This window comes from Mus pahari, chromosome 9, assembly GCF_900095145.1.
Source record: "Mus pahari chromosome 9, PAHARI_EIJ_v1.1, whole genome shotgun sequence".
In the NCBI taxonomy this organism is placed as follows: Eukaryota; Metazoa; Chordata; class Mammalia; order Rodentia; family Muridae; genus Mus; species Mus pahari.
The window spans coordinates 8,536,034-8,558,074 of record NC_034598.1 but is presented as its reverse complement, the minus strand read 5'-3'; the positions used below and the strand labels follow the sequence as shown (position 1 = coordinate 8,558,074).

The window sequence follows — 22,041 nt, the reverse complement described above, 5'->3', positions numbered from 1 at the left end:
CACTGATTGACTTTTCCTTAAAATGGACTTGAGAAGACATGTATTCCTGAAATGTCCTGCACCTAATTCCTTTTTAGATTTAGATCTCTCTCTCTTCTCCCCTCTCCCCTCTCCCCTCTCCTCTCTCTCTCTCTCTCTCTCTCTCTCTCTCTCTCTCTCTCTCTCTTTCTCACTTGCCCCTGGTGTTCAAGGAATAGATGTCCATCAGATTCAGAGTCATGTATTGGTCTTCATGGGTCTCAAATCATACTAGCTTATATACTGTTAAGCTACAAGTCTTACCAACTAGGATCTTCCAGGGAATTCTTGACTGGAACCCTCCTTCCACCTCATGCTTTATTTGGTTTTATTCCTAATGAAACTATTGGTTGGGAACTGCTTCTGGGGTTGTGTCCTGTCTTGGTGCAGTGTCAGGAGATGCTGAAGGATGAGTAGCTTTTATCTGTGCTGTTTGGCCAAGATTGCTGCAGGTTGTCTTTGGATGCCCCCGTGGTAATTAGCATCAGGATGGGGCGTTTATTAGCAGGCTAAGGCAGTCCGGGAATCTCTGTGGCCCTTTCTCTTCCCAGCATCAGGACCATTCTTGAGGAATTCTTTTCTTACCTATGCTGACTCCTGACAAAGCCAGGTTCTGAATAGGGCAGCTAGCCATCCTCCCTAAAGCAGAGGCAGCTAGCCATCCTCCCTAAAGCAGAGGCAGCAGGGAAGCCAGGTTCTGAATAGGGCAGCTAGCCATCCTCCCTAAAGCAGAGGCAGCAGGGAAGCCTCAGGTGGTATAGATGATAAAGACCTTGGTGGACAATTGGTCTGGTTTTTATGGGAGTATGAATCCAGTGCTGTGTTTTGTTCTTTGTCCTTCCTGTTGTAACCCTGGTCAGCTCTGTAGGAGGCACCGTTGCAGTGGCAGAAGGCCACTGTTTCTCTCTTGCTTGTTTGTGTCTCTCTTGCTTGTTTGCTGGTATACATCTTCTGTAACCATGGCCTTCGCTTGTCCTGTGGCTTCACTGTGGGGATGTACTTCAGCCCGCAGAGAGGAATGGAGGGCACGCTCAGTTAGATATAAATGTCACCTGCCTGTGCTCTTAGAAGGCAAAGGGGTTTAGAATAAATTCTCACAATCGGCACAGAACATAGTCTGATTTGAAAAGGAGAAATGCACACATACCTCAGTACCCGAGCTTATGTCATTATTTTGAAATTGTGGACATAAAGGAGAAAATAATTTTCTGTAACATTGTGGTTCTCTAATTGTTGCTGATTTATGTCTTCCAAGAAAATCTTTCTGTGTTAGGTTGCAGCTTGTTGACACTTTGTATCTGTTGTACTATTTTAGAAGGATAAAGAAAAGACCTTTGGAGAGATGATCATGAAAGAGATACTGGATTAGAAATGTGAAAACTCTTTGGGCATGGAGTCATAGTGATGGTGTCATGATGAAAGAAGACTTGGGAAGAAGTCAGAAAGAAGAAAGGAAAACTGGCTAAGGGACACATTGTTCTCTCTACAGGGACATTTCCATTGGAGGGCAAGACTCTTTGACCATGTGTCTGTTTTCCTGATCAAGAATGGTACCTTTGTGTCTATTGTTTATGACTGTAGACTTAAATATTTTTACATTTCTTTTACGTGTATGAATGTTTTGCCTGCATATATGCCTGGTGCCCCTGGGGCCAGAAGAGGGCTTCGGATATCCTGGAACTGGAATTACTGAAGGTTGTGAGCCTTGTGTGGGTGCTAGGAATTAAACCCAGGTCCTCTGAAAGAGCAGCCAGTGTTCTAAGCCACTGAGCACCATCTTTCTAGCTTTGCTGTAGACTCTGCGAGCAACAACAAACAAACAAACAACTAACAAACAAAGATCTGTTTCCTTTCCTAGCAGAACACCTAGTGTTCTGCTCTTTATGACTGGTTTAAAAGGCAGCCCAGTCCCTGTACAGTGGAGGCCCCCAGTGATTCCTCGTGGGGCTCGGGAGAAGAACATACTTTGTTCTCAAGGATAAAATTGTATTGGCTCAGATATAGTAGTCCCCTTCAGGGCCCGTGAGCTGGCTCCGTGGGTAGAAGTCCTTTTCTGCCAAGCCTAATGACCTGAGGTCAGTTCCTGGGATCCCCGTGCTAGGAGAGAGCTGACTCCCACAAATTAAGAGTCACCCACCACCTCTGGCCCCTACAGAACCCAAGTATTTTAGGAAGGTGCGTGAAGCTGTGCAGTTGGAAAAGGGCAGCAGCTCTCACCAGCATTTCCATGAGGCCAAGGAACAGGGCCACCTCCTCGGGAGGCCTCTCTTCCGGGAAGATGGGGCTGCAGCATTCACCACACTCAATATCGTTTTATGCTGCCTATGCAAGCTAAAGAGCAGAAACCCGCCTGTCTTATAGTATCCGACCCTTCCCATAACCATCCGCAAGTATCTGGTGTAAGGAAGGCTGGCTCAGCTCCAGGCACAGAGAGGGGGAGGTCCCCGAGAAGAAGAATCAGTCTCCATTCTTACAGTCTTGGTTCCAGAAGAGAGAATTCGATGAGTGTGTATGTCAGCATACTAGCAGAGCAGACTAAGCTTAGCACCACAGGATGTGCAGGAGCAGAAGCTGTGGGTGATGGAGGAGCTCTGCCTTGAGAGTTGAGTATGGAAGTGCAGGGTGGGCAGGATCCAGGGGAGGTGCTCAGCCCAGAGGACTTCTGTGACTTCTGCCTCCTAGGTCTCGTGTTGCTGAGGGGACAGAGCTGGAAATGACGGAGTTGTTTCAAAGGACGCTACGGCCAGGAGGCTGTAACCCCTCCATACTGCTGGACCAGCCTGCTTGCTAGCCACATTGTAAATCCTGGACAAAAATCTTAAGAACAACTGGCCTAATGGCATGTCCAGTCAAAGGCATGGAGAAACTGGGGTACAGCATTGATGGGCTGAGTTTATCACAGTCTCTTATAGTTACCTAAAATTCAGTAGAATCCAGCCAGGCTTGTGGTCTGAGGAGCCACAGTGGGGCAAGTGGGCATCACAGCAACCAAAAGTCTAGAAAAGGAGAAAAAAAAGTCACAAAGGAATAGCCTGGAAAAGCTCTTTACAGACAGTGCTTAAATCTCAGGCTAGCCTGTGTCACAAAGGAATAGCCTGGAAAAGCTCTTTACAGGCAGTGTTTAGATCTCAGGCTAGCCTGTGTCACAAAGGAATAGCCTGGAAAAGCTCTTTACAGGCAGTGTTTAGATCTCAGGCTAGCCTGTGGACTGCATACACAGACAGTGTTTAGATCTCAGGCTAGCCCGTGGACTGCATACACAGACAGTGCTTAGATCTCAGGTTAGCCCGTGGACTGCATACACAGCCAAGGAGAGGCAAATGCTTGGGCAGAGGTTTCTGTGCTGTCTCAGAAGACGGAGCTTCAAGCCGGGGTAGCCAGCGGCTTGTGGAGCAACATGTGTTTTATTGTGACTCCTGTGATCCGTACCTTACCCGCGAGTCTCCGTCTGTGAGGAAGACACACTGCAGTGGTCAGAAACGCCAAGAGAATGTGAAAGACTATTGCCAGACATGGATGGAGGAGCAGGCCCAGAGCCTGATTGACAAGGCAACAGCTGCTTTTCAACAAGGGAAGATCCCTCCCACTCCATTCTCTGCTCCTCTGCCTGCCGGGGCCATGATCCCACCTTCCCCCATTCTCCCGGGTCCTTCTTGGCCTGGCATGATGCGTGCGCCCCACATGGGAGGCCCTCCCATGATGCCAATGATGCCCCCTCCGCCTGGGATGATGCCTGTGGGGTCAGCTCCTGGGATGAAACTGCCCACTGGAGGCCACATGCCCATGATGCCCAGGCCTCCCATGATGAGTCCTCCGGCCCCCCACCCCCTATGATGGTGCCCACACGGCCTGGCATGACCCGGCCAGACAGAGAAGAGCAGACGCTCTCTTGATCATTTTGTATTTCTTGTTCTGTTTCACCAGGAGATCTTGGTGCTGAGCCTGAGTGTTTACTAAATGCATAAAAAGGAAACTTCCCTTCCTAACAGAATATTTTTGGAGGGAGAAGTAATACAAAAAAAAGTGTGGTTTTCACTCATATTGTGAAATGTGAAAATAAAATCATCAGCTCTTTTAGTTAATAAAAAATGACTGAGCTTCAAGCCTGAGACCACCTGAGTTAATTGTCTGCTAAAGTAGAAGCATTGAAATAAGTCAGTATATATATATAATAATCCCAAAATGCCATGCAACCCAAAATTACTAGGTGTGGGCAGGTGCCAGAAAGTGACCCAGTTTTGAAAGAGACCTTGTGGTGGTTTGGATATGTTTGGCCCAGGGAATGGCACTATTAGGAGATGTGGCCTTGTTGGAGTAGGTGTGGCCTTTTTGGAGGAAGTGTGTCACTGTGGGGTTGGGCTTAGAGACCCACCTCCTAGCTGCCCATGAGACAATCTTTTCCTGTTTGTGTAAGGAACAAGCTATAGAACTCTCTGCTCCTCCAGCACTGTGCCTGCCTGGATGCTGCCATGCTTACTGTCATGATAAAGGACTAAACCTCTGAACCTGTAAGCCAGCCCTAACTAAATGTTGTCCTTTATAAGAAGAGTCACCTTGGTCAATAGAAACCCTGACTGAGGCAGATGGTAACCAGCAAAGACTTACCCTGAAATGATACAAATGTCAGAATTACAGATGATATTTTGAAAATTTCACCTATTTATTAGTGGGGAGGCGGTGTCTGCATGGCATGCTGTGTGTGAAGACCAGAGGGTGATGGAGTAAGCCCTCTGTTTTTAACCACACGGGTTCCCAGAAATTGAGCCCAGCTGTCGAGCTTGGTGGTAGGTGTCTTCACCCTTTAAGCCACCTCACCAGCTCTAGACAATGTTTGCAAAGTAGCTTGCGGCAAGCAGATTTTTGTGAGTTCAAGACCAGCCTGGTCTACACAGCAGGTGTTAGGCTAACCAGAGTTGTCTCAAAAGGTGGGCATTATATGTGTGTTCAAATGTATAAAGGAAAGTATACTAGTAGCAATGAGTGAAGAAATAAGAAATCTTAGATGAGAAATTGAAAATATAAAAAAGAAAGAAATGGAAATTTTAAACAATAATTCTAGACCTGGCACTAGAGAGATGGTGTGGCACTTAGCCACGCTGCTGTCACTCAGGACCCGAGTTCAATTCTAAGCACCCACACCTGGCAGCTCGTAACCACCCATCTCCCACTTCAGGGGATTTGACACCCTTTTTGGCTTACAAGGAAAACTGCACTTACATGCATGTCCTACAAACCCCACTCCCACTTCTGAACATGCATATAAAATAAAACCTTAAAAATAAACCTTAATATATTTAAAATGCATTTAAAAATACACCTTAAAATACTCTCGACCTAGGGCCTAGACTCCCTTTCTAATGGCTCAGATGATAAAGTTTCTTGCCATGCATGTAGACAGGAATCTGGATTCTGACTCTGTTACCTACAGAAGAACTAGTGGGTGGATAAACCTTGCGTTGTGGAGATGGAGGCACGGAATTCCTGAGAGAAGCTAGCTGTCTAGACTAGCTCAGTCAGAGCTCCAGGTTCTTCCTTAGAGAAGCTAGCTGTCTAGACTAGCTCAGTCAGAGCTCCAGGTTCATCAGGAGACTCTAGTTCAGTAAACAGGGCAGAAACAAGACAGCCAGAGTCAGCCTCTGACCTCCACATGTACCCAGGTGTGGGCACTCCAACAGATGTGTGCCCACACAGGTGTGCACTCACACACATACACACAATTATAGACCTAATCCTTTAGAAAACATTTGCTTAATACCAGATTTAAAATGACAGGGAAATTACTGATAGGCCAGCATCGCGGCACACGCCTGCGATCCCAGCTCTTGAGTGGGTGTAGAAGGATCCTGTGGTCTCTGGTCTGCATAGTGAGTTTCAAGTCCACCAGGGCTACACAGAGCCTCACTAGATGGTCTCGACAACAACAACACCACCACCACCAACAACAAAACAACAGCAAAAAGAAAGCAAACTCCTCACAAAGTCTTGACACCTGGGTGGGATGCCATAGCTCAGTGGAGTGCTTGCCGTGCAAGGAAGCTGAGTTTGCTCCTAAGCGCTTCTGTCAAAAAGCCAGGCTTGGTGGCATGCGACTGTGGTCCCAGCAGGAAAGAGGCAGAGATAGGCAGGCTCTGGGGCTTCCAGGACCCCAGCCATGGGGCAGCACTGTCCTCATCCTGGTAGGCTTTCCCACCTCAGTTAACTTAATCTAGAAAAATCCCTCACGTGGTCAAAGCCACGTCCCACAAGTTTGCATCCCTGAACATTGCTCACACCAGGAGAGGTTTTAGGTTTTAGAAATGGGCAGGCTAAGGCTGTTCAGGGTTTCCTTGAATGTTTGTCTTTTGATAAAATTTGGGCTGCAGATAATTCAAGGTTGTCTTCTAGGCAAGAAGATGTGAATTATTCTCTTCATAGTGTTGTTTGTGGTGTGAAGGGTTTGGCCTTTGTATTCTCAGCAGCATGGCAAGGCACTCAGCCTTGCTCAGATGAATGGACGTCTTTACCCAGTACTTTGATGACGTGGAGAGCAGAAGAATGGGAGGGAGAATAATAACTCACAGAGGTGTGCACTCTGTTTCCAGGACTGATTGCGCTTTTCAGACATCCAAGCCTGAGAGGAATCAGTTTGTCCCCAGTGCACCCCCTCAAAGGAGAACCAAACCAAACAACGGCAAAAACCCAAACCATCTAGCCGCAACCAAAACACACGGAAGGAAACCTCTGCACTTGCACAGCTTTGCCGTGTTCAGACATTCGAATCCTGAGATTCAGCATAAGTTCATTATCTAAGGCATTTTCCCTGTCTTGTACCCCAGCTACCCCCAGGTTGACATACCTGTGCAAACCCTTTGCTGGTGGGGCCAGAACCTGATCTTGCATCCTGTGAACCATCCCCCAAATTTCTGGAAGGATCCCAGAACCAGACACATTTCCAGTGCTGGCCTTCCTTCTCACAGACACAGCAAATGCTGCCCTCTGCTGAGGAATGATCAGGAGGCTCCGCTCTGTAAGTGGCCATGCTACCCTGCAGGTACTGACTTGTCATTTGAGCAGGGACATGTTCCTTCATTCCTCAGTTCCTTCACCGCTCTCCTAGATGTCTGGCTAAACGCATTCCGTTTAAAAATGAACAGGGGAAAAATGGAAACATTTCAGTGTTGGCTGTACAATTTGTCATCTGCTATACAGTCAAATACTATCGTCCTCTGTGTGAGACATTCATAAAAATGGCTAGCCAGCTGATAAAATATTTTTCTGAATAAAAAAAGGAAGGAATTGTTATAGGGTTATTTTAATAAATGAGTTTATGAAATAACTCTAGCACACTTAGACTGTTTTTCTTTCCCTTGATATATATATATATATATATATATATATATATATATATATATATAAAATTCAGTATCTGCTCAGCTGCTAATATCCAGATTCATATTTTTCAGAGTACTAGTTGGCTTGTGTGGTTAGCTAGTCCTTTATCATTTTAGAGAGATAACTTGATGTGTCCAACAGCTGAATATCGTGTTAAACTGCCTTTAGACCATGGCCCTTAGGGAGATTGAGCTAGAGATGCTGTGCAGTTGTAGAGCACATGCAAGTGTGCGCCCATGATTCCCCACTCTGCCCAGTCCATCAGTAAAAACTGAGACATGATGGCCCTAGCCAGTGCGGCCTGGGGCGAGACTTATAGGTCTGTGTCTCTAGGCTTACTGTTAGAATGCCACTCCCAGGGGTCCTGCATTAGCACTAATAGGGGCTAGATCTGGTAGACTTCGAAAGAATTTGCCTTTCAACCTTGAAATGACACTCACAAAGGAGGGTGTTTTCCTCAGCACGCTCAAGAACACCTTTGGAGAGAATCTGTAAGAGTTGGGGCAATGTCCTAGCATAGTAAATATTCCCTTGCTGGGGCTTATGGTCTCATGTTCCTGAGATTTCTCCCATCTGACTCTTGGGGAAATACTTTACTAATAGATTTCAGTGCCCTGTTTTCTAATTACAGATGTGGAATTTGACAGCTATCCGTGGTTTAGTGACATCAATTAATGTGATCTTAAGAAGACCACGTTCACTCTAACTGCCATCAAACATTCATTCCTGGGGTATTTTATGAACTGAGGTATGGCCATTCCTATTGTAAACAAAGCAAGATGCCATGCATACTTGTTTAATGAGATGCTCTTCAGTATGGCTGCAAGAGATTTATAAAGAAAAGGCTAATGGATGAAGAGTGACTCGTAGGATGGTAGAATCTAGACAGCCTGACACGATAATCATCCTACTTGAGCAGAATGAGCTTTAAAGTAAGGCCAGGAGAAAGAACCTCAAGCCGACAGCTCCCGTGCGGATGGGGAAGTGGACAACTGCTTACTGTAGGCCAGGGGGGCAGCGCTGGGGGCGGGGCATGGAGAAAAGCCCCACTCCTGGCACCAGGGTCAAACCCAAAGCAGACAGCTGTGCTATTCCTCACACGGGAGAAAGATGCCAGCAAGCGAGCTCTTTATTCCTCAAAGTTTGCCAGAGAAACTGCTACGTGTGATGCAGCTGTACGCTCCCGGTAATTAAGGAAAACAAACGCTCTTTGCAAACTCATTATAGATTTAAAGTTCCTTAAGTTTCCATCAGGTTTCCACAGAGACAAAGAGTTTGAGACAATAGTGGGGAATGCACAAACCATCGAATAAGTGGATTTTAATTGTCCCTGTCTCGAAAATTATCCAGATAACCAGCCGCATCAAAGACTATTAAACTTTTTAATTGTTCAGGTAGAAAGACGGAGAATGTCATCATTATGTATCAGAAGAATCCACTGTAGATAATGCTATTTGAATAACATACTCAAGGATACTACTAAGTGAAGTGCCATTTAGTACTCAGAAGTAATCATGGGCTTTAATTATTCATAGGGCACATCACATGAATTCACAATATCAGTTACGGTTTCAGAAAGCATCCTATTCTGTGGCTTACTTACACAGGAGGACGAGCTACTGCAAGATAAAGGCACAGGTCTCTGCCAACTGCCATCACATCCCGTGGGTGCCGGTTAATTTTATGTTACTGTGGTCGAAGGTCAGTGTGCTTTCAGAGTTCTTACAGGATTTGGTATTATTCTTCATCCAAGTTATAATTGTTTTAGAAGCCTTTTGTTTGTAGAATATTTTTAGACAGAGTCTCACCTAACCCAGGCTGGCCTCAAACCTACTACATATCAAAGAATGACTTTGAACCCCTGATCCCTTTGCCTGTACTGCCCAATGCTGAGCTTGTTGACAGCTGGAGGAAGTCTTGTGTTTATGATTTACATACAATGCAAGCCTCAGTTCCTTTGTGCTAGGGACTGAAGAGGGTAAGATAGTAGAGCCCCCTGAGCCTCCCAGTCTTGTACAGTGATATATTAAAGGCGACAATGGCAAACCTAAGGAGATTTATAACCTTTCACGTTTTTCAGTGCAGTCACATACTCCTTAACACCAGTATGGGCTCTGAGAAGCGCTTCAGTAAGCAGTTTTGTCAAGTGAACACCGTAGAATGTGCTCACGGAAGCATAGGCTCAATGGAGACTCTATTGTTCCTGAGCTGCCAACCTGCACAGCAGATCACTGCACTGAATACATACCAAAGATGCTTGGAACACAGGAGCAAGTGTTTGTGTGGAAGGGTGGGAAGGGTACAGAAAGCTCCTTTATAATTTCATGGACCCCTGTTGTATATAACCCACTGTTGATCAAAAACATCATCATATGGTGTGTGATTGTATTTGTATTTGTGCTAGATATTTTACACACTGACTTTACATACTGGGAGGAGCGCAGGGGACTGGGTAGCTGAAACTGTGAGATGGCATAGGGGGTAGAGGTACTACAGATGAAGGCACTTGTGTGAGCCTGGAAGCCCGAGTTTGATCCCTGGAACCAGCTAAAGGTGGAAGGACAGGGCCAACTCCACAGCTGTCTTCTGACTTCCACATGGCTACTCAGACACATCATGCATGTGAGCATGCATGTACACACACACACACACACACACACACCACTACCACCACCACCATATACATAGTGTTAAAATTATAAATAGGAATTGGTAAAGATATTTAACCTTGCTTAACATCATCATTCAATTTTATTCTCTTTTGTCATAATGCATTTTGCTTCTTTTGTAAAATATAGAATTTTTTTTTTTAAAAGAAGCTCTTTAGCCAGGCAGTGGTGGCGCACGCCTTTAATCCCAGCACTTGGGAGGCAGAGGCAGGCAGATTTCTGAGTTCAAGGCCAGCCTGGTCTACAGAGTGAAACCCTGTCTCAAAAAACCAAAAAAAAAAAAGAAGGAGGAGGAGGAGGAGGAGGAGGAAGAAGAAGAAGAAGAAGGAGAAGACGACACTCTTTAAACACAAGGCTCAGTGTACTTGTCCCTTTCCTACTTACATAGTTTGGGCAAAACACAGGTCTTACCACAGCTGTAAACTTTCATTACACTTCTTCCACTCAGTGTTTCTCATAGGTGTGTTTCTATACCGTAAAGTATTTTTTATGAACACCATTGTTGTTGGCAATGTCCCATCTGCATGTCTCCTTATTCACTCAGTTCTCCCATCAAGGTCAAGTTTGGCCACACCAATCCAAGTGTCCCTGTGCACACAGCCCCAAGTGTCCCTGTGCACACAGCCCCAAGTGTCCCTGTGCACACACAGCCCCAAGTGTCCCTGTGCACACACAGCCCCAAGTGTCCCTGTACACACAGTCTTTTGTCGGATCTCAATTACTTTGTCCCTCTGTTTTCTAGAAGTGGCTGAGTCAAGTTTATACCTTGTGAAGGGCTCTTGGTTGAGTCTGACGTGTTGTTTTCTGGAGTAAGTGGGTGACCCTGTCCTCAGTGAGCTGCAGGCGTGGTCACGTGCTTGCCGACACGGAGCAGCCGTTTATTTCCTTTGCAAGACCAGTATGTGAGACATGGCCTGTCGCTATCATGTCACCCTTCTTCAGGGATTATGGCTCCTCTTCTCTTGTCTCGAAGCCCTTACACTTTATGTAGATTTCTCGTTCTGCGAATTGTCAATTTAAACCCCACATTCATATTTCCTTTGGAGTGCTCTTGAGATGCTGATCCCCTAACGCTCTCTTCACATCGGTTCATTCTTTCCTTGCCACTCTCCACTTTCAGTCATTCGCTCCCAAGTCTTCCTGCATCCTATCAGGATGCTACAGAATTTCCTAACTGTTTTACTCGACTTCTATGTATCTGGAAATAAAATGTATAGTATGGCATAAAATTTGAAGTCAATACAGGAGTCAGTGGCATCAAATAAATCACTGAATATATATTTACATATTTTTTAACAGTAATGTAGAACTAAAAAATCTAGACCAAAATTTTCTACATGTGCTGAACTTGTTATCAATAATGAGAACACAGAATTCTGTAGTAGCTCTTGATAGTGAGCATGGTTCATTTAGCTATTGCTACATAATAAATCCTCCCCAAACTCAGTGGACTAAAACAATAGCATTTACCCCTGCCCTCTGGTGCTCCGCTCAGCTGGGATGTTCTTTTGATCTCTATTGGACTAGCTTTGGCATCTGCAGTTTTGCTGATCAGAGCTGGACTCTTGTCTGTTTGGGGACCTGCCAGCTTTATGCTGGTCCAGGGTCCGTTCTCATCAAGGCAATCAGCCTTTCTGCGTTCTCTGCAGCAGTTGATCTAGGTATGCAAGAGCCTTAGGTGCTGAGGCCTAAGCTTAGAACTCGAAACTGTCTTATGCCACTGTCTAATGGCCCTGGATTACAAACTGGGGTTGAAAAGTGGGCAGATCCCTTCACTTCCTATGTTAGTAAGAGATAGTTGGGTAACCACAGTCCATTCGGGCATAGACAAGCAAGCAGGAACACCTGGAGCCGTTCCCAGGCGTCCACACCCCACATGGACATCCTGCATCTCTCCAAAAACATGTCAGAGGTTTTAACTTGTAATTTTCTAGAATATTTTTCAGATTACATTGAATGGTTCCAAAGTTCCAAACATTTTAAACACTGAATGCCAGAAAGCAAGGGATTGCATGGCAGCATTATCTATGTATAGTCTCCTGTAGTCTCCATGATGACTACATCAAAAGTGATACCATTTGTGTGGCTTACCGCACTATCAGCAATGTGCGGTTCAGTGAAAACATCTGATTCTGTGTGTTATATAATGAGAAACAATTACCGGGCAGCTAGGCATGGTGGTGCACACCTTTAATCCCAGCACCCGGGAGGCAGTAACAGATGGATCTCTGTGAGTTTGAGGCCAGCCTGATTGACTGAGCAAAGTCTCGGTCACCAGAGCTACATAGTAAAATCCGGTGTGTGTGTGTGTGTGTGTGTGTGTGTGTGTGTGTGTGTAGACCAAAGAGTTCTAAAGAGCTGGCCTTCTCCCTTGGTAGGCTTGTATGTTATCAGTCCATCTCTCTACTTACTCATTTCATAAATATTAAGCACTTCCTACATCCTATGTACCATGTTAGGGCGAGCATTGTGGAGGCCTGGGCTCCACCCCTGGCCGGGCATTGAGGACAAAGTCTGGTACAGAAACTGTTTGTCACCTACATATGACTTGATGGGCAGAGGCCATGTGGAGCATGGTAGGAAGAGTGGAGGCAGCAGTGTCCTTTCCTGAAGGACAGACTGGGTCAGTACAGCTATTCCCTCACTGAGGCTACCTGACCTCATGACCTCATGACCTCATGATCTCATGACCTCATGAAAGGATTACTGAATTGTTACTGGGTCATAGCTGCGCACTGAATGTGGCATGCTAAGGAGTGTCCCACGTGCCCTTTTCCGTGAATCTGTAAGCAACCAGCATTTCCTGAGCATTTATTCGGTAGTCAAGACATTGAGTCCTCAGGACAAGCCTGCTAGGTGGAATCTCCTTCACTTCAACAAACCAAACTTCAGAGCAGTCTGCTCAAGGCCGCCTGACTGCAAGGAATGGGGCCAGCATCTCCAACCCCTCAACTGCCTTGTCTGATGAAATAACACTTCTAGTTAATAAGCACGCATGTAGCTCACCAGAGTCAGTCCCAGATTTTCCTTTCAGTGTTATAGACATTTAAACAAAGCCACTATGTAAAATATTTACTAATCGAAAACCCTCTTTCTTTCTTTTTTTTTCTCTCTATATAGCCCTGGCTATCCTGAAACTTACTATGTAGACCAGGCTGTCCTGAACTTATAGAGATTCACCTCTCTCTGCCTCCCAATACTGGAATTTTAAAGGCGTGCACCATCATACCTGGCCTGTTTTCCTTTTTTCATGGTTTTTTGAGATGGAGCCTCAAGTGTCTGAGGCCAACCTCAAGCTCACTGTGTAGCCCTGGCTGACCTTGGCTTGCTCCTCCTCCTCCACCCTCCAAGTGCTGAGACCCAGGGGTCGCCGCGCTGGCTTTCCACAGTGCTGGATGGGACTCGGGGATTTTTGCATGTGAGGTACTCAGTCCACCAACCAAGCCCTGCGCCAGCTCACAAGTTCCCACTTTATATTTTAAATCCATTTTATTGGTGCTTACTTCCTTTGGAGAAGTCTTCACTAATTAGTTCGTTCCATTATTCTTTCTGGTGTTTATAAAGAAGGAAGTAATCTTGTTCTCTATCTATGGCCTAACATATTTTTTGTTCTAATTGGATGTTTTCTTTATTTACATTTCAAATGTTATCCCCTTTCCCCCCTCCCAGAAATCGTCTATCCCATCCCCCTCTCCCTGTTTCTATGAGGGTGTTCCTCTACCCACCCACNCATTCCCACCTCCCTGCCCTCCATTCCCCTACACTGGGACATCAATCCTTTACAGGACCAAGGACCTCTTCTATTGATGCCCAGCAAGGCCATCCTCTGCTATACATGCAGCTGGCACCATGAGTCCCTCCATGTATACTCCTTGCTTGGTGGCTTAGTGCCCGGGAGCTCTGGGGGGTCTGGCCAGTTCACACTGTTGTTCCTCCTATGGGGCTGCAAACCCCCTCAGCTCCTTCCATTCTTTCTCTAGCTCCTCCATTGGGGACCCTGAGCTCAGTCCAATGGTTGGCTGTGAGCATCCACCTCTGTATTTGTCATGCTCTGGTAGGACCTCTCAGGAGACAGCTATAACAGGCTCCTGTCAGCAGCATTTCTTGGCATCCACAATAGTATCTGAATTTGGTGGCTGTATATGGGATGAATCCCCAGGTGGGGCAGTCTCTGGGTGGCCTTTCCTTCAGTCTCTGCTCCACACTTTGTCTCCATAGTTGCTCCCATGAATATTTTGTTCCCCTTTCTATGGAAGACCAAAGCATCCACACTTTGGCCTTCCTTCTTCTTGAGCTTCATGTGGTCTGTGAATTGTATCTTGAGTATTCCAAGCTTTTGGGCTAATATCCATTTATGAGTGAGTGCATACCATGTGTGTTCTGTTGTGACTGGGTTACCTCACTCAGGACGATATTTATTTTAACGTGGTAAAGTGAAATGAACGCAGACTTCACCACTGCAGCTGTGGGTAGTTTGGCAGGGAGTTAGCGCAAGCCCACGGTGTCGCAGCCGTCAGCACCGTCAGCACCGTCCTCTTGAACATTTCCATCATCCGGGGCTGCAGACACTTAAGAGCAACTTCACGTTTCCTCGGCGACTGCTGTTTCTACAGAAGAGGGAGCCTGTAATACACTTTACTTTCTTTATGTGAGTGAGCACAGAACTGTTTTCCTGATATGAGGGAGGGGGATATTTGCTAATATAATGGCAAACGCAGGACCTACCGACAAAAGTGTGCAGTTTGTGAGACAGCCAAGTGAGCACAACCCTGCTTTCCAGTTGCCCCCGGCACTCCAGCACACCTCTGATCGTGGTTGGTTTGATAAAAAAACTCACATCTATGTACAAACCACCAGCTTAATTATAAGAACCACATCCCAAGCATGAGGTTTTTCATATTCTTTGCATATGCTTTCTGATTTACAGAAGGGGAGATGACCCTAACTGATTTCAAAAGAGATGTGTAGCTTTGGAGCAGTCGGGCTGTGAAGCCGTTCTCTGGAGCTAGCACACCATTTGGCCTTTCCCTGACTTGTGATTCCATGGGCCCCCAGGGTCCCCTGCTGTGACTCTATTGTCAGGCAAATGCACAAGGCTGCCCTATGGTTTGGGGGCTGCAGACATTAGTCAGTTCCCATTGGGAATGACATGTCTTTACATACCGGGCTCATTTGGCCTCAGCTGAGTCACTTGAGTTCAAAATAGTAATCACGAAAATGGCCAAGCCTGGCAGAGGGGTGCACCTCCAATCCCCCTATGCTGGAGGCTGAGGCAGGAAGATCACTGTAATTCCCAAGACAGCCTGAGCTAGGCAGTGAATTCCAGCCAGCCTAGAGTACATAGACACTTTTCGCAAAAACAACAAAAATGGCTTAGACTTGGAGGCATGCCCCAGCCTCTGTACTGAGTGCTATTTCACCTAGTCCCCATAATTCTGTGAGGCAGAGATGAGAAAGACCACACAAAGTACCCCAAGGGCCCAGTATGCAGAGCAGGCAGATGAGCTCCTCTCAGCAGGAGAGGCCCTTGGAAGAGAATCAGGGTTAAACCAGAAATTCCCCCTCTCCAGGAGAAGCCTGGAGCTTTTCAGTGGCAAAAGAGAATGCTCTGGTTTCAGCCAGGCTTAGGCACAAGGTCTGGAGATGGAAACTCCAACCAGGGAAGATGGAAGGAAGGCAAGGGCCCCTACAATTTGTCATGTACATGCCTGTGTCCTTACCTGGCCTTCAGAAACTGCCTCATCGGGTCTAGTCACCCTAAAGTTACCATCTAGATCCCTCTGTGACAAGCTTTCCAAATAAGTGACTCCAAAGATGACCATCGCTCCCTTCTCTCTGTTTTACTACAGCCACTTGGAGCAAGTGACTATTTGGAATTATCAAAGAATTTTGATACGGTAATCATACGAAACATTCCGCAGTTTTCACTGGTGAAGAGGACGCAAGCGCGAAGATTCATCACTCTCATTGATAACTTCTATGACTTCAAGGTAAGGATGGACACCACGTTCCCAGCGCTAAGCAGAGGGCTGTGAAGTCAGATGACCTGGGCCAGAATCCCAGATGTGCTAACTCCTTTATTGCTCCATTACTCACTGCGGTAGTGTCAAGCTCCGTTACAAGTTGCTCTCTGCCACATCTGTGTCCTATTATCCCACAAGTAGATTGTGTTCGCCAGTCTGAGTGTCAGTGCTCACCTGTCGGCCCGAGAATAATGAATGACCCTTTGCCTTCCAGAAATGTTCCCTGTGATCTCCCAGCACCACCCAGGAACTAACCAGCAAGAGACAGCATGCTGTGCTGGTTTTAATCCCTGTGTCTTAGGCCTGCCCATGAAAGGCCATCTAGCCCAGTGGTTAGGGAGCAAAGCCTGGCACCAGGCTGTCTGTCTGGAGACTGGCTCAGCCTCTGAGATTCAGCTTCTCTCTGTAGAAGCAAAGGGTAATAATGATACTTTCATGATTCTGTGAGGAAGAAGTGTGGCAGATTATAGTCACAATGTACACCCCAAAAGAAGATACCCACAGTAAAAATAGTTTAAGCGATTTTTGGGTTTGTTTGTTTGTTTGTTTTTTATAACAACACAAGATCTCCCTGCCTAGTCTTTGCTCAGACTTACGCAGTAATTCTGAAGCTGAGAGGATTTTGTAGGAAAGGAGGAAGGACAGAAGGTGGGAGAGTTTAATGCTTCATCTACTCATCCATTCAACGACCTCTGTGATCCCGAGCAAGATGCCAAGCTGAAGGACAGTGGCACTGAGACACCGTGGTCGCCATCCAGGGGACCAGGGCCAGGCAGCATGCAACTGAGTCACTGTGGTTGCCATCCGGGGGCCCAAGGCCAGGCAGCCTGGACTTCATACCTGTGGAGATAAGGTCCCTTTACTACTCGAGAGACCCAGATTCTCACTTCTTTACAGGAATAAAAGCTTTACCTGGCAGTGTCTGACAGAATACTCAAAGTACCCGGACATTTATTCTAACTAAACCACATATTTAGAGATTTTATTCTCTTTTAAAGTACGGTCAGAATTATCTTATTTCAGAAATTGAGAGCATTAAGCAGACATTATTCTAGAATGTATTCATGAAGATTTGTGAAAAAGGACATTCCATTTAAGTAATGGAAAGAGTACCAGTTGTGATTGAAGGACTTAGTAAATGGGGTGCGAGTGCTGAAGCCAGCATGTTGCTTTAAGGGATGGGCTGTTTACTTGAATGGCGATTTTTGAAAGGCTCATGACAAATCTGGGCTCTATAAACATCAGGAGGGATATGTTTGGGAGCTGGGCATGGTGTACATGCCTGTAATCCTGCTGTGTGGGAGGAAGAGGCAGGGGTATCATGGGTTAGGGGATAGCCTGAGCTACATCTACCTGAAAGAACAAAATTACCTGAACAAGAGTGATAAACTAATGGACATAAAATATTATAAAAGACATGAACTGTTTTCAAGCTGTGATCATGTCGGCCCACTCACCTAATACTGAGATAATGAGAGGAAATTGATGTAATTCTATTTGAAGAGTGCCCTGCAGGATGCTAATAGAAAAAAGGTCTGGAGAGATGACTCCACAGCTCAGAATGAGTACGACTCTTCCAGAGAACCCAAACCCACTTTGGGCACTTACAACTGCCTCTAACTCCAGCTCCAGGGATTCCACACCCTCTCCTGAGCTCCACAGGCACCCATGCATGTACCCACTCACCGACATACATGACTGAAAATAAATATTATACAGAGAAAAGGATTCAGGCAGATCTTTGTGGAATTATCATGACCCCAGGCCCCCATCCCCCTTACTAGTCCTGTATTGGGAGGTTTTGAACATGAGCTTTGGAGGGGCCTCAGACATTCAAACCAGAGACATAAAGGAAGACCGCCAGGCCCGGGGTCTGGACTGAGACTGCCACAGGCCTGGGGTTCCCTGTGTAAGGCCCTGCTGTCTGCTTCACAGCATGGTCTAAGCTGTGTGGACCTTTGATGCTTTGGTAAGTGCTATGTGGTTTTCAAACATCACATAAGTACAGCTACTAGGGAAAACCCACAGACATTGTAAAGGCAAAGACCCAAGTTGCTTATGTGATAGACAAGTTTTATCTTGTGAGCAGAGTCCCACAGTCCTCTCTTCCTGGTTCAGGTGCGCATAATCTGCTCCGCTTCAGCTCCCATCTCAAGCTTGTTTCTGCATCAGCATCCTGACAGTGAGTCGGACCAGAGCAGAATCCTGATGGACGATTTGGGGCTGAGCCAGGTAGGTGATACTAACTTCATTTCATTTTACTATAAAATGGCTCAATGGTTTAGAGTCCGATGCACGCCACACTTTGCAGAAGGAATGCAGTGTAGAGTTAGCCATCGAACCATGCTGTCTAGCCGGCTCTGACTCAGTTTCAGCACATTGAGTCTTACCTTGAAGCCCCCTTTGATTGTGTAATCCTTCGCTCCATTGTCACATAGCAGAAACAGAGTCCCCCAGAGAACCTAGCAAGTCCCAGCTTTAAAAAGAAATGTATGCTTTAGTCCCAGACTTTTCATTAAGGAAACACTTAACGGAGAAAGCACCTCTGGGTGCCAGGCTTAGGGGCACAGGAAACAGACTGATGTGGTCTGGGGTTTCTCTGGAGTTTGAACTCTGGATTCATCCCAGGCCAATCAGAAGGATTCCGTTAGGGGTATATTGATCAGCTATGGAAGCATTAACCTATTAGTCAAAAGTTCAACTGTCAGCACTGGGTTTGGAGAGATGGCTCAGTAGTTCAGAGCACTGATTGCTCTTCCAGAGGCCCTGGGTTCAATTCCTAGTCCCCACATGGCAGCTAACAAGTTTTAGGGTATCTGATGCACTTTTGGGGCTTCTGTGCTGCATGGTGTATAGACACACGTGCAGGCAAGACACTCATACATGTAAAATAAAAAAAATAATTAAATCTCAAAAAAACTTAACTGCCAAGAGTGGGAACAGCATTCTTCCAGGCCCAACATTAAATTCTTGTCCACTTGAATAGACATTTTTCATCCTTGGGTAAAATTTGAAAACACGATTGTTTTATGTGACCTACTCTTCAGACCACTGTGGCAAAATAGCGTAACATATAGGCGTATCCACCATGGAAGCTGTTTCTCACAGTTCTGAGTCTGAGGTCAAGTTATTTTGTCATATGCCTCATGTGGCAGAAGGAAGGAAGGGTCATCCTGGGTCTTCTTTTATGAAGACACCATTGCTATTCTTGAGGACCCCACTCTCGAGTTAATCAGCAGAGCCCCAAGGCTCTGTCACATAACATCACTCCTTTGAGGGTGAAGGGCTAAGGTTTCTTTACCAATGTCATTACAGATGGTTGTGAGCCACCATGTGGTTGCTAGGATTTGAACTCCGGACCTTTGGAAGAGCAGTCAGTACTCTTAACCACTGAGCCATCTCTCCAAGAAGGGCTAAGGTTTCAACATGGACCTTTTGGAAGATACAAACATCCAGACTATAGTGGTATAGGATTAACTGTTTAAAACCCCTGTGTGAGAGCTACAGCAATGTTGCCTCTCAAAGTGCAATGCCTATTATACAGTCATTGTCCTTGTTGATGTCAAGGAATGTACCCGAGGGGCTAGTCAGTCAAGTTAGTTTCTCACAGACGCTCTTAACATGTTTGCAAGAGTCAGGGTTCAAACATGGGCCCAAGTGAGCTCAGGCCACCATGGAGAAGTCAGGGAATGTGACCTCGGAGTCCTAGAGTCACAGGGACCCAGTGGGGAAGATGGGTTTAGGAGCATAGAAATTTTCTCTGGAAGAATTTAAGAGCAAACCCCCAAGGAGAGAAAGGAAAATCCAAAGCCATCCTCATGACCACACGCCATGTTGACACTCCCAGTCCTAAGGGTGCTGCCTGGTGCCACAGCGGAAGGCTCCCAGCATACCCCTCAGCAGATACTAAATACTGGCCACAGAGGACCAAAGCAGCTCTACTCTTTACAAAGTCGGATCAGGCAGGTTCTCCAGGGCCAGGGGCCACAGAACCTCCCAGCCTCTCAGTCTAGAAAGGGCTCCTTGAAAACTTCCTAAATTATTAGAGCTGCTCATCTCTGTCTGTCTGTCTGCCTGCCTGTCTGTCTGTCTCTCTCTCTCTGAGGTGGGGTGGGGTGGAAGGGTAAGGCAGAGTGTCGTTTTCAATTGACAATCTTCCTGTCTTAGCCTATGGAGTTCTGGGATTAGAGGGCAAATCACCGTGCCTGGCAAAATTATCATTTTTGCTCTTGGTTGCTTTTGGAGAGAGATTTCTTTCTAGCATGTTCCTTTAGGATTTACAGCGAACTTCCATTCTGAGCAAAGCCTTCTGTACTTGGCTTTGAGCTGATATTCCTTTTTTTCTTCCTGGTTCTGTTGATTATCTATTGGTTTAGATCAGTGGATACTTTAGTCTCATTGAGAGGTTACCTATGGAAAAATATATTATCTAAGTCGGTAAGAGTGAAGGTTTCTTTAAACCAGGATTTGTTTCTCAAGTCTTCCTTCTGAGTGACGGTTCTCTCAGGGGCTGGCTTTTGTCGGTCTGTTCTGCTCACAGGACTCAGCCGGGCTCTCCATGTTTACGGGGGAGGAGGAAATCTTCGCCTTTCAGCGCACCATTTCCCGGCTCACAGAGATGCAGACGGAGCAGTACTGGATTGAAGGGGACAGAAGCAGGAAATAACTGTCACTTTCACACGATTAAAAAGAAAAAGCGACTGGTTAGGGCTGTGAGACAGTGAGACGTCACTGCATCACTGAGACTGACGGGATCATTTCGTCATCATCAATGCACTTTGCCCTCTGGACTGCTGAGTCTGTGGCAGTGGACGGACACACTGAAGAAGTCTGTCTCTCCTTTGTAGATCCGCGATTATTTATAAAGTGGAATCATAACTCTTGAAGATTACTGCAAGCCCTGACATGTCTGCTTTGTCTGAATCATGAACGCACAGGCAGAGAATGCGGATATGTGCGCACCTCCCAGCTTCAGCTGCACAACAGTCACACCTCAGAAATACATTCGCTGTAAGAAACAGGTGGCGTCCTACTGTTCAGGTTAAAACAAAGCCTTCTGATCATAAACTGAAGCGCTGGCCTCTGTGTTCCCGTGTTAGTTGGTTAGGAATGGCAATAACCTTTGGGCCTTGAGGTTTCCTCAGCTCTAACCCACAGATCCAGGTTGGCAGGCAGTGCCCGAGCCCATGAGGACAAGGGTTATAAATCCCCGGGAAATTCCAGCTAATTGGCAGGTCTCCCCTCTGACAGCCAAAGTGGGGCAGGTTCCAGGATCCTGATTGGTCGAGCGCTGGAGGAGGCAGAACCAGGGCCACACCCACAGCAGCGTGGACCCTCCCCCCATCACCCAAGGTCCCCACTCTGTTCACTAGCGTCTGCTTGCACTACAGGGTCCACTCCCTGTCCTTGATCCCGAGTCACAGAGTTGGGCCTCGTAGGAAACTGGAAAGGACACTTGATAAAGCTTCTATAAATAAAAGTTGGCTTTTCCTTCATTGAACTTGTCTGATTCATTTAAGTAAAATCCATCTTTGCCGAGTTTTATCACCAAAGGGAATTGGGTTGCAGTTATTTTAAAGGGCTGGAGAGATGGGCTGGTAGTTAAGAATGCTCGCTGATCTCACATAGGACCAGAGTTCAATTCCTAGCACCCATATTGGGTGGTGTGAAACAATCTGCGACTTAACTCCAAGGGACATGATGCCCTCTTCTAGCCTCCAGGGGCACCCACATGCACATGCTCACCTACCCACACAAACATACATACACATAAATTAAAAAATAAGTTTTGTTTTTTAAAGAAGAGAATCTTAAATTCTGGGCCAGTGAGATGGTTCAGCAGACAAAAGAAGCTTTCGGCACAGCCGTGACAGTGTGGTTCAATCCCCAGGACCCAGAGCTGGAGGAGAGAACCAGTTTCTCAGTGTTGTCCTGACTGCCACACCCATGCCTGTACTCAC

General features: G+C 46.2%; 1 protein-coding gene and 1 pseudogene across 4 annotated transcripts in view; both read left to right on the top strand.

Annotated features, from left to right (window-relative positions):
* LOC110326672 overlaps positions 1-3,911 on the top strand; it is a 7,074-nt pseudogene extending 3,163 nt beyond the window's left edge.
* Positions 1-21,576, top strand: part of Afg1l (AFG1 like ATPase) — a 164,068-nt gene extending 142,492 nt beyond the window's left edge. For all 4 annotated transcript variants that reach the window (XM_029542462.1, XM_021205218.1, XM_029542460.1 and 1 more), the window contains 3 exons: positions 15,908-16,048; positions 18,200-18,313; positions 20,622-21,576. In XM_029542462.1, coding sequence (XP_029398322.1) covers positions 15,908-16,048; positions 18,200-18,313; positions 20,622-20,747 — 381 coding nt within the window. In that variant the 3' untranslated portion in view covers positions 20,748-21,576. The remainder of the gene's footprint in view (positions 1-15,907; positions 16,049-18,199; positions 18,314-20,621) is intronic.
* Positions 21,577-22,041: the final 465 nt, after the last annotated feature.